Source organism: Apostichopus japonicus, chromosome 13, assembly GCF_037975245.1.
Source record: "Apostichopus japonicus isolate 1M-3 chromosome 13, ASM3797524v1, whole genome shotgun sequence".
NCBI classification, from domain to species: domain Eukaryota; kingdom Metazoa; phylum Echinodermata; class Holothuroidea; order Aspidochirotida; family Stichopodidae; genus Apostichopus; species Apostichopus japonicus.
Genome location: NC_092573.1, coordinates 9,979,818 through 9,993,091, shown reverse-complemented (window position 1 = coordinate 9,993,091; position 13,274 = coordinate 9,979,818). Strand labels below are relative to the sequence as shown.

General features: G+C 39.3%; 1 protein-coding gene across 1 annotated transcript in view; it reads left to right on the top strand.

The window, feature by feature from the left end:
• LOC139978253 (dual specificity mitogen-activated protein kinase kinase 1-like) overlaps positions 1–13,274 on the top strand; it is a 48,682-nt gene that overhangs the window by 21,106 nt on the left and 14,302 nt on the right. Inside the window, exons 4-7 of the mRNA XM_071988260.1 lie at positions 2,396–2,479; positions 5,408–5,459; positions 7,711–7,835; positions 12,225–12,426. Coding sequence (XP_071844361.1) covers positions 2,396–2,479; positions 5,408–5,459; positions 7,711–7,835; positions 12,225–12,426 — 463 coding nt within the window. The remainder of the gene's footprint in view (positions 1–2,395; positions 2,480–5,407; positions 5,460–7,710; positions 7,836–12,224; positions 12,427–13,274) is intronic.

The window sequence follows — 13,274 nt, the reverse complement described above, 5'->3', positions numbered from 1 at the left end:
ACCACTGAGAGTACCAGTGGGGGTACCACTGAGAGTACCAGTGGGGGTACCACTGAGAGTACCAGTGGGGGTACCGGTGGGGGTAACTGTCAGGCTAACTATTAGGGTACCGGTTGGGGTATGGTCGGGGTTCTGGTCGGGATTCTGGTCGGGGTACTGGTCCGGGAACCACTGAGAGTACCACTGAGAGTACCAGTGGGGGTACCGGTGGGGGAACTGGTGGAGGTACCGGATGACGGTACCAGATGACGGTACCGGATGACGGTTCCGGGGACAGGGGGACCGGGGACACAGGGGGACTGGGGGACCGGGATGACGCATTTTTGTAAAGAATTGATGGGATTTTTTATAGCATGGGGGGATTTTGTCCTGGGGGGATTTTGGCTTGGGGGGAATTTGTCCAGGGGGATTTTGGCTCGGGGGGATTTTGTCCGGGGGGTTTTTGTCCGGGGGGATTTTGTCTGGGGGGATTTTGTCCTGTCACCCTGTAGATGATTGTTAATTCCATATCCCCAAACTGGACACTTAGGTTTCCTGAAAGGAATTCCACATCTGGACACTGCCTTAAGACCCCGGCATCATGCAAAAACCCTATGCGACAAGTTTTTCCTGAGAACACATGGAATTTTTCCCTCCTAATTTTTTTATTTATCATGGAACTCGCATTTTTAGTTTCTAGATGGAAATTAACCCAATTTTTGTAACACTGCGAGCCACCTAAAAATTTAATATTTGCCCTCCCCAATACTAGATACCGATACATGTAGTTTGTTGCATGGATGGTGTAGCCTCGTCCACTTATGAAATTCTTTCCCCCAATTTGAAGTGAATTTAGAAGATATGCTTAACATTTTTCTTGAAATTAAAAGGCCCTTACCATGGAGGAAGGGATGCCCCTCAAGTTCCTAGTCCGACGTATCCCATAGACTTTGTATTGCATTGCAGTTGCAGCGTCTGTCTCTGTACAGACGACCCATTCCATATCTTTTCCTGCACGGAAAATAAGCATATTTACCATTTTAGTCTGGCATAACACATATTTCTCAGGGGTTCAAATGTTCAACTTCACTTCCTTGATCAATAAGGATTGTTTCTGCGACATTCACTTCCCTTCCTTGGCCTCTCTTCGCATCACCTTCTCGGCCACCGACCGACATAGCAACGTACAGTATGCACTGTATGTGCGCGCGGTGATGTTTTGAATATCCCAACATGGCCGCTGAGTCACTTCCGGCTGCTTCACACACGGAGCCGCGCGGCCTATCCAGTTAGTGTAGATCAGTGGTCTCACCCCTATATATGCATTCTATCTTCCATAGCTCCTACAAGAACTCTATAGTTAAAAGCTATATTATATTTTGTTATGTAGAATGTTGCAAGCACAACCAGTGGAGCTAGAAAATAGTACTTAGCCAGATAATTTTTAACAGCAAGTAGTTTAGGGTATCCCTCTACTGTATGTTTAACCCATTTATCAACAATATCTGGCAACATTTGATATAAGTGCCAACTGCTGTCACATTCCAGACTCTTTAGGCACTAAACTTGTACATACTTGTATGGGCATTTGTGCAGTTTTACTCTACCTAAATAATCTGCGCACTTTGGAAATCTTGTAGAGGTACTAGTGGGAAAGTAAGTACTAAAGCTGGCTCTTAGAACCTGGTACTCATGCAGAGGTGAATTAAGCTTGTCCTGGTACTCATGATGGTGTACTCATACTCATGATGGTATACTCATACTCATGATGGTGTACTCATACTCATGATGGTGTACTAATACTGATGATGGTGTACTCCTACACATGATGGTGTACTCATATACTCATGATGGTGTACTTGTACTTATGATGGTGTACTAATACTGATGATGGTGCACTCGTACTCATGATGGTGTACTCGTACTCATGATGGTGTTCTCGTACTCATGATGGTGTTCTCGTACTCATGATGGTGTACTCATACACATGTTGGTGTACTCATACACATGATGGTGTACTCATACTCATGATGGTGTACTCATACTGTTGATGGTGTACTCATACTGTTGATGGTGTACTCATACTCATGATGGTGTACCCTTAGTTACCAGTCTGTTAGGTGCTACCATGTTGCTACAACTTTGGCTCTTTGCTAGGGTTAATAATACCAAACTACAAACTACTGTACTTTATACAAACCATGAGTAGTTACCCATCCTCTTGGTGAGAATAAATTGATAAACTTTGCCCCCTTTTTACAACCGTAACACCATACACACACTTTTTTTATTCTATGTCTAGAACCAATTGGTAACCTCATAATTGTTGCATTTGATCACACTCTTGTACAACATGTCTTAAAAACAATTTACTCTCATAATATAATTTCATGCAAATTCCTCTTGATTTCTGCAGGATGGCGGCTCATTGGATCTCGTCCAGAAGAGAGCGAAACACGGCAGAATACCAGAAAATATCTTAGGAAAAGTTACAGTAGCGGTGAGTGGGATTAGAATCATGTGTGTTGTTTATTTTAGAATTGGCAATATTAAATCATTTCATATCTTCTGTACCTGCCTTAAACCTAAACATTCACTTTCCTCTTCTATGCGACCATATATATTTCTTAAAATTGTCACTTTTTGGTTCCTTGCTAAAAGCAAAGGAACCTATGTATTCAGGTTGGCGTGTGTGTGTGTGTGTGACGCTTTAGCTTGTATGCACGATAACTCAACAAGGGATTGACTGATCATGAACAAACTTGGTGGGTGGGTGGCCCATAGTGAGTAGATGAACCCTATTGTTTTTGGTGCCCACAAAGGTCACCAAAGGTCAGTTATGGTCCAAAAACCCAAAATACTAGAACTGCAATAACTCCCAGTGCCAATGTGCGACAAGGTTGATATTTTGGGACAAGTTGTGAACTGGTTAGGGGAACATTTTGAAACTTAACGGTCATGTGATCCGAGGTCACCAAAGGTCAATTAATGTTAAAAAACTAGTATTATTGCGATAACTTGAGAACGAATTGTCAGTTAGGGTTGGGAGTTGCTTCAGTGTAATCCAATTGTCGACCCACATCTGGGTGACCCTTGACCTCAATTTGACCTCTGGTGACCTTTTCATGTTTTGGGGATTTTTACAGTTTTGATGCTATTTTCAGATGTCAAAGGTACCTTCCGATCATAAATATCGATAGGTTGACCCCCGTGTGACCTTTGTGTGCGAACTTATATGGGGTCAAAGTTTTCGGTCGGAGTTAGGATGGCTGTACACACTTGTCGTGTTGATTTTTGGAATCAGCAGATCAAACTACATTTGAAACCAAGGTCAAAAGGTCAAAGGTCACATTAGAAAAAATATGCTTAGTTTGGGAGAAAACGGGCGAAAAAGAAAATGTTTGGTTTTGATGCTAGATTTGGATATCAAAGGTACCTTCCGATCAAAAATGTCAATGGGTTGACACACGGGTGACCTTTGTGTGTAAAGTTATACAAGGTCAAAGTTAATTTTCAGACATTTAATGCAATAACTCCCAGTGCCAAGGTGTAACAAGGTTGATATTTTGGGACAAGTTGCAAATGGTATAGAGGAATATTTTCAAACTTAACGGTCATGTGATCCGAGGTCATCAAAGGTCAATTAATGTTAAAAAACTAGTATTTTGGGTGAGAAAATGGGCAAAGAAAAAAATGTTTGAATTTTTACAGTTTTGATGCTATATTCACGTCTCACCAATCAAATATGTCAATAGGTACCCCAGGTGACCTTTGTGGGTTCAGTTATATGAGGTCAAAGTAAATTTTCAGACATTTAGTGCAATAATTCCCAGTTCCAAGGTGTGACACGGTTGATATTTTGGGACAAGTTGCAAATGGTATAGGGGAATATTTTGAAACTTAACGGTCATGTGATCCGAGGTCACCAAAGGTCAATTAATGATAAAAAACTAGTATTTTTGCGATAACTTGAGAACGAATTGTCCGTTAGGGTTGGGAGTTGCTTCAATTTAATCCAATTGTCGACCCACATCTGGGTGACCCTTGACCTCAATTTGACGTCTGGTGACCTTTTCATGTTTTGGGGATTTTTACAGTTTTGATGCTAATTTCAGATGTCAAAGGTACCTTCTGATCATAAATGTCAATGGGTTGACCCCTGTGTGACCTTCGTGTGCAAAGTTATACGAGGTCAAAGTTAAAAAATATTAATGAGGTCACGTGTCAACTGTCAAGTTGCAATAACTTGGCTAATATTTATTGGAATTTCGTCAAACTTGGTATGATGATATTGGTAGATAGTCTCCACACACTGATGTGTGTTGCAATTGATATCATGCATGTTTATAAGGGGGGGAGGGGCGTAGCATTATTTCGTTATGAAAAGTTTGTATGCACAATAACTCAACAAGGGAATGACCAATCATTACCATACTGGTGAGTGGGTGGCCCATAGTAAGTAGATGAACCCTGTTGATTTTGGTGCTCATATCATGAATATTAATGAGGTCATGGGGTCAAACGTGAAATACTCCAAATTGCAATTACTTGGCTACTATTACTAGTCGGAATTTCGTCAAACTTGGTATGATGATGATGGTAGATAGTCTTCACACACTGATGTGTGTTGCAATTGATATCAGGGCTTAGCATTACTTTGGCAACAAAAGTTTGTGAGCATAAATTACTGTTGTTGTATCAGGGCATTGTTAGAAATTTCCCTATGAATGGAACTAATGAACAGCAGCAAGGAACCATGAAATGTTTTCATTCTGGTTTTTTATCACTCCCCTGCATCCACTGACCTAGTTGCCAGTCACAGCGCACTTTCCGACGATCATTAAACCTATTAATGTCTCTTCCGTCACCATAGAACAATAGGTTTGGGATTAAGAGGAAGTGTGTGGGTGACCCTGAAGGGTGGGTCAGGTGATGATGGTAATCCTTGTTTTGAATTTTGTACTGTAGTTTTTTAGGTGTGAGAAGAGGAGTATGGCTTTTTCCTTTCATCAAATTTCACTTATGTATATGGCAAAAAGAGAAGCTTTCATAGTCTTAATTGATCAGACTTAATTGATCTACTACTGCAAGAGTGATAGGAGACAATTTATTATAATTGACATGATCTGATAAATTTACTCTAGGGTGGGGGGGGTCTCTTATACCTGTTTCCTAGCCACTTGTTGCACTTTCACCTTAGAACCTGACATGACATGATGTAAAAACATGTTTAGTACAGTCTGGTTCTTCTTCTCTCATCCCCTTCCAACCCCCCCCCCCACCCTCCAGCCCTCTTCCCCCTAATGTTACTATTTTAACACTGCCTGAAGTTCAATTTTGCCTCCTTTCTGGCATGCTATTGGGTGTTCAAACAACATTCTTCATTAAGTCTTGTTGAAAGATATATATATTTTCTTCTATTTTCCAGGTTTTGAAAGGCCTCAGTTACCTGAGAGAAAAACATCAAATTATGCATAGAGGTAATAAACATTTTTGTCTAACCGTAAATGAATGGTAACAAGACTAAGGTAAAACTAGATGATTAAAAGGAAGATGTCTCTCTGCCGTTGGGTAATTTATAGACTAGTCTAGAATTAAAACATGAACTTAATTATAGACTAGACAAGTCTAGAATTAAGAACATGAATGTATCTTTGCTCTTTTTCATCGTTCGTCCTCCTGGTAACTCCATAGATACAAGAGATTGGCCTCAATTCTGCGGTCGTTCTGTGTTTTATTGTTCACATAATAACATATTCTCTTCACCTGAAACAAATGAACATAGTCTCTCGGTCTCACTCATGTTAAAAGTCTGCCCACAAATTTGACCCTTTGACATTTCAGGAAACTTCAGTGACATATTTAAGCCGTGTGTAATCTACCATATACCCTTGAGGTAAGCCCTCGGTCGAAGGTAATTTTCTCTGCCGTCGAGAACGAACAGGTTCTGGACTCGTTTCCATGCGAAATGAGCACGAGCGATCTCTCGCTCGTGCGCGCACACAGTCACCAAAAACCCAAGAGCTTGTCTGTGGGTAAAGGCTGTCTGAGAGAGATACTCTTCCAAAATTAAATTTGATCAGCGACGACGACGGATTGAAGCAAATATTGCCGTCCAATTAACTTGTGTAAGGAGATATCCCATGGCAGGTTTGCTGGATAAGAGAAAAGCTGATAGATAGAATTGATGAGTCTGAACCATTTAGAATGGGAATTGCTAACCGATGATGAAATGTGACTGCATCTGCCACTAGCCGACTAGTACAGAATGATATTAGGCTACGTGCGATGTAAAAATATCAGGACAGTGTCCTTTGGCAAACTGAATGCTGCCACACACTGGTGTGTTTATATTAATATATACATGTATGTATATATACATGACAGATGAACACCGTTGTTCGTTAATTGATTTATTCAAAGTTAATAATAGTTCTTCATTTGAAAGAAACAATCTTAAACATGAAATGAATAGTGTATCTTACAATAGTTTCCCCGAAGGGAGAACATTTTGTTTTACTGTATGTGTATGGAGCTTTGTACAGGTGTGACCGATATTAGGCAGGCATTGTCATATCTCTTCTAAGACGACATTCAACGTTACGTCTTATATCCTCGTGGGTTGGAATCACAAAATGGGATTAATTCTTGCATTCAAAAGGCATCATCAAATGTTTGCAATGGTCTCTACCCAGTGGATTAATTTGTATTAATAATACAAAAGACTGCCATTGACCATGATGGTGGCCAATTGATGGTGGCCAGTTGAGTGGCTGTTTTTGTGACATTCATCTGACATAGGATATTTTATACAGTTTTGATGGTAGTGTACCGCATGTACTGTATGTACATGTATGATGCAGAGCTCTTCAGAATGGTAGATTTATTGGCTGGATGAGGCAGAGGGTGTTGACCAGGGAGTGGGTCAGTGAGGGAACATTGCTTAATCTTTACCAATTATTTACAGGCTATAGCAGGTCAATTTTATTTTTTAAGGATTTTTTCTGGTGGTCCATTCCTCAGAGAACCAGGAGTACCTTTTGGGTTGTCCAAACACAAAGTTTGGTTGTACGAACAACAAATTTGTTTTTCCGAAAAAAATGTTGCAAACTAAATAAAGAATGACCAATATTTACACTGTAGGAGAGATGTGTAGGTTTATTAAGTTGTAAATCTATGTCTTTTGTTAAAAATGTAAGGGAAAAAAAAAATTAAAATAAATAAATGCAAAACTAACTTCCAGGTTACTCACCCTGAACATTATCTTTTTCAGTTATTTCAGTAGCATTGCATAAGGATAGCTGATAGAGGTTGTTCCAACCTTTTGGAAATAGTTGACAAGACTGATTTCCTGGATTCAAAAATATGATTGATACCAGTTTAGTTTCCAGATGGAGGTTATGGCTAAAGCACACATTCTCTTTGGAATAGCTAACCATTTGTCATCATCAAAGTTACTAATAGCAAACAAATTTGTCTTGTTGACAAGATTTTCTCAACAAACTCAAGACTTCAGCAATTCTCCTCTCGTTGCTTCTGCAGACATCCCAACACTTCTTGCTAGGCCAAGACAACCTGGCGATTGGTGGGTTGTGAAAGGAGAATTGAACAATTCTTGGGTGGTCATAAGTTTGTAACTTTCTACTCTAAGTTGCTAGTGATGATGATTTTTTCCCTTTGTATTATTTACACAATTTAAAGTTCATTTCTTTTATCAAACTCTTCCTCTAGATGTGAAACCATCCAATATTCTTGTTAACTCCAGAGGAGAGATAAAGATGTGTGACTTTGGGGTCAGCGGTCAGCTGATCGATTCCATGGCCAACAGTTTTGTTGGAACGAGATCGTATATGTCGGTAAGTCATATGATCTGAACATATTTTGCGATTGATATAACTTTTTAGCAAAATGAAGACTGGGAAATGTTGAATTATATCAGTGTTATCATTGGTTTCAAAAAATTGTGATTTTGGAGGTCAAAACATCTCATGTTTTAATATCGTACTTTGTCGAAACATGCTGAAATGAGGAAAAAGTTCTGGAGGAGGTGGGTGAGGAGTGAGGTGGTGGGTGCTGGACAAAGAGGGGGGGGGGTGAGAGTGGCAAATGAAAGAAGATGGGACAGTGGATGAGGAAGAGGGGGTAGTCGATGAGGAGAGCTAGCAGATGAGGAGAGATACAGTAGTGGATGGCGAGTTGGTAGTAGATGAGGGTGAGACAGTGGAGGAGGAAGAGAATAAGGACGATGGGGTGGTTGATGAGGAGAGCTAGCAGATGAGGAGAGATACAGTAGTGGATGGGGAGGGTTAGTAGATGGGAAGTGGTAGTGGATGAGGATGGGACAGTGTAGGAGGTTAAAACTTGAGGAAGAGAATGAGGAGGGGTAGTTGATGAGTGGCTAGCAGATGAGGAGAGATAGTGGATGGGGAGGGGTAGTAGATGGGAAGTGGTAGTGGATGAGGATGAGACAGTGGAGGGGGTAAAAACTGGAGGAAGATAAATAAGGAGGAGGGGATAGTTGATGAGAAGAGCTAGCAGATGAGTAGGGGTGGTAGATGGGGAAAGGTAGTAAATTGAGGAGTAGCAAATGGGGACTTGCCAGTGGATGAGGTTGGGATAGTGGATGAGGAGGAAACCTGGAAGTGGGTGAGGAAGAGGGAATAGAAGGGATACGTAAAAGAAGCGGTTATAGAGGTTTCATTGCTTAGGTTTGTAGTACAAATTGACTACGTACTAATGGGAAGTTGTGTAACTCAGAAACATTTAGAATTATAGTGACTGTGAAACTTACCAGCACTTCATATTGTTGACAAGCTTCCTAGAGAATAAAAGTTGCTGAGTTTATGCCCTTAATTGTAGCTTATAGCATCATAAACCAGCTTAGCGATCGATAACCTGAGATCAGGTTATGTAAAAAAAAAACAGCCATTCTTTTTCAAGCCCTTGGTACTTGTAGATTTATGTTTGAATGTCTAACCCACGTGAAATGATATTTATTTCTCTGTTATAAGTGCTTAACCCCTTAAAACATGTTATTTTTCTGTTTCATAAGGGCTGAACCCAAGTGAAAACATGTTTATTTCTCTGTTTCATAAGGGCTGAACCCACGTGAACTTGTGGTTATTTCTGTTGCATAAGTGCTTAACCCACGTTAAAATACAGTGTTTATTTTTTTCTTTTGCATAAGTGCTTAACCCAAGTAAAAACTTGTTTATTTCTCTGATACATAAGTGCTGAACCCACGTTAAAATGTGTTAATTTTTTTTCTGTTTCATAAGTGCTCACCCCAAGTGAAAATATGGTTTTTTCTCTGTTTCTGAAGTGTTTAATGCACATGAAAACGTGTATATTCCTCTGTTCAATAGTATGTTGGTTTATTAGAAACCAAATGCAGTTACTTTTCCAAAGTTGGGTGGTGTCCTTTATTAGGTCCAGGTTGCTTCTATATATAGCCAGGAGATTAAATGTTGCTGTAGGTTTGTTGTTGGAGGCTTTTATGGCTTTTCTCCAGATCTCAGTTGCCATGGTAAAAATCAGAGTAGCGAGCCCCTGGGGGATCCACCATGGTCTGGTGAGGGGTTTGACAGGAAGTCCATAACTGAAAGAGGGGTTAAAAGCTATCTGTGTGTGTATGTGCTTTGGCTGTGTTTGTGTCTTTTTGACGCTCTACAGTTTTGTGTCAATTACTCCTAATTGGTGCATTTTTTTCCCTTCGAGTTCACTTGGTAAGAAGGTTCCCTGTGATATGAATTTGCATCTTGCAGACTTTCAGAATGAAATATCAACTGTCAAATTAGGCAAAAAACGACTTCTTTCACTTCTGGCCTTTTACCGTTGTAAAAGGTTCCTTCTCATTATTACATTTATAGTCAATGGCATAGAACTATGCCAAGTGCCCTCATGAAGTCTGCCAAGTCATGTTTTCAAGGGCTGAAAAGTGTCACCTCTTTCCACTGACATTATAAATCTATGCTAAGTGCTCTCATAAAGTAATGTGTTCTATTTCAATATTATATATAACAGATGAAATCACACATTTCGTTACAAGTGGAAAGAGTCTCTCACAGTTCCATCTGTGTGACTCCTAGCCAGAAGTCACATATTTACAGTGTGGTATTTCTCCCTTTCTCCTTCCCCCCTGCCCCCCCCCACACCAAAACAAATTGGTTTGTTAATAGAGAATTAGTGAATTATTGTTAACATCATGGTCAAATTAAAGAAGTATCCATCCAGTTCATTTTTTAATAGCATTTGTGTTGTTCTTACTCGACACACTAGCATGATTAATTGACTTATTTTTATTTTGTATTGATGATGGTTCGTAAAGAATTAAATCTCAAAGGGGCAAACAATTGTGTCCATATTTTGTGTTAATTCCTGGACATCCAACTTAATTGTGTCCATATTTTGTGATAATACCTGGACATCCAACTTAATTGTGTCCATATTTTGTCTTAATTCCTGGACATCCAACTTAATTGTGTCCATATTTTGTTTAATTCCTGGACATTCAAGATTCTGAAGTGTTTCTACAGTATACTGATATTGAGAGTTTAATAGCTTATTTTCTGGACACTGTACTCCTCCAGTGTGTCCATATTTTGTGTAATTCCTGGACATTCAAGATTCTGAAGTGTTTCTACAGTATACTGATATTGAGAGTTTAATAGCTTATTTTCTGGACACTGTACTCCTCCAGTGTGTCCATATTTTGCGTAATTCCTTCGGCATTCATCTCTAATAGATCTGTGTGTACTAAGGGATGCAAGAATCAGTTTGTATCATACTTAGTTGACATTTTCCACCGCAGGATTAGCTGTTGTGATTCCTTTTGTTCTGATCTGACTTACCTGTGTTTGGGGTGATGAATATTCATTTGGGGTCTCTCCTACACAGACATTGAGATTAGGCATACTAGGGATACCTCAAGAGAAAGGATAACATTTAAATTTTCTTGCCCGATGGAGTGTTTTATATATGGTCATAGAAGAATGATTTCTGGTGAGGTAAAACAGATGGATGATGTGTGTTCTTCAGACTGTGACTGCTTGTAAATGTTTCTCGGTTGTTCAGTGATACGAGAAGTTTGAAAGATTCTACCTACTCATATGAAACATTTGCCTCATAAATGTCAAAGGAATCTGTCTTAGGCAAAATAATATAAACAAAATATACAAGAGTGAAAAATAGAAAAAGAAATAAAAGGTATGTTTCTTGTTAAGATTTCATCTCCAGGAGTTCGTTGAGGCTGATAGGATATGTTTTTATAAACAATACATGTTAAAGTCAGCATTATTCTCTCAAAATATTTTAAATGTTTAGCTCCTTGAAAGTTGGTTCCAAGGGTTTTAACTTCCTGTCCAAGGAATAGCAGATTGTCCTTTTCAGCATTTGTGATTATTTTTGCATCTTTTAATATTTATTTAAAGCATGATTTTCCTCTAAAGTACTATTGCTGATATTTATATTTATATATATATTTATGGCTCCTGGGATCCACAATCTGTGCCATCCCCCCCCCCCCCAAAAAAGTTACAAGATACAGTGGTATTGCAACAGTTAATTATTAAAGCCATCAATAGTCATTTGGGTAAACATTGTGTAATAGGAAACAGAGATGTTCTAAAGAGGTTTTTAGTTTACCAGCCTTTCTGATTTACTGCATGATAGGCTAAACTAATGTTGTTGTGGCCTTGCAGCCTTCTGTTGATGTTGAGTGTGTGTCTCCATATCTGGTTTCCTGTTCTTGAAAAAGGCTTAAAAAGTAACAGCTAAATCTATGGGGTAGGTTAAAATGATTTCACTCTTGGCCCCAAAGTGTTCATAATGATCTGTGGATGCTTTAAAAGCATTGAAGACTTGCCCCAAACCGCGTGCGGCCATCTGGAAAAGTTAACTTTCTGTTGCTTGCAAGTGACGTTTTGTTCGTGTAGCTACAAAATGCAGACAGTAATGAAACGTGATACCTTGTTATTTTTTAGCTGGACCTGAGATGTCCATCGCTGTATAATTTATACACTGTGCTATGGGTATTGACCGCATTTGTATGTACTGACTGCACACTAGTGCTGTGTGTGTATTTTCTGGGATCGATGGTGGTGTCTAACACTTCTGTTACACCTCATTCGAAACTAGGTCAGATTACCGGCATTAGACGTTTCTTTTTGCCCGAGTCTTCACACCCTTTAATACTTGGAGTCGATTCTTACACTTGTACTATCATCTCTGTCCATTTCTGTCTACAGCCTGAACGTCTCCAGGGTACACACTACACAGTCCAGTCAGATATTTGGAGCATGGGGTTATCACTGGTTGAAATGGCTATAGGTAGATATCCAATACCACCACCTGATAAAAAGGAAATTGATAGATTATTTGGTATCAACTCCACTGACCAAAAGGAAATCACATCTCCATCTGTGAAACCACCAGGCAGGCCTGTTAGTGGTGAGTACAGCGGTCAGGTATACATACTATCATTAACATACATATACTGCATATTTAGCATTTATGTTCAAACTTGTATAACATAAATAGTGACCACAAATCTCATATATGGATGGACTAGCATTGATTTAATGCCGCCTTCACATTGCACTTTTTCATGCAGTGAGAATGAATTGTCGCTTTTTGCTCTCTGGAGTGTAGCTTTGTCTATAGTTACACTAAAGTATCATACTTCTCACTGTTGTATATTCCTCATGGTTTTTTCGATAGCTCAATACTTTATAGCTTGGTAGCTTGGGATAGATAGCCATTGCTCATTTAATAGGTAGCTTGGTCTAGATAGCCATTGCTCATTTAATAAGTAGCTTGGTCTAGATAGCCATTGGTCATTTAATAGGTAGCTTGGTCTAGATAGCCTTGCTCATTTAATAGGTAGCTCGGTCTAGATAGCCATTGGTCATTTAATAGGTAGCTTGGTCTAGATAGCCATTGGTCATTTAATAGGTAGCTTGGTCTAGATAGCCATTGGTCATATAATAGGTAGCTTGGTCCAGATAGCCATTGGTCATTCATAGGTAGCTTGTGTAAAGATAGCTTTTGCTCATTTAATAGGTAGCTTAGTATCACTCATTTAATAGGTAGCTTGGTCTAGATAGCCATTGCTCATTCATAGGTAGCTTGGTAAAGATAGCTTTTGCTCATTTAATAGGTAGCTCGGTCTAGATAGGCATTGCTCATTAAATAGGTAGCTTGGTGTAGATAGTCATTGGTCATTTAATAGGTAGCTTTGCTAGTTAGCCATTGGAAACAGATGTTCAAGGTTCCATTTGTGCAATTTGGCGAAACGA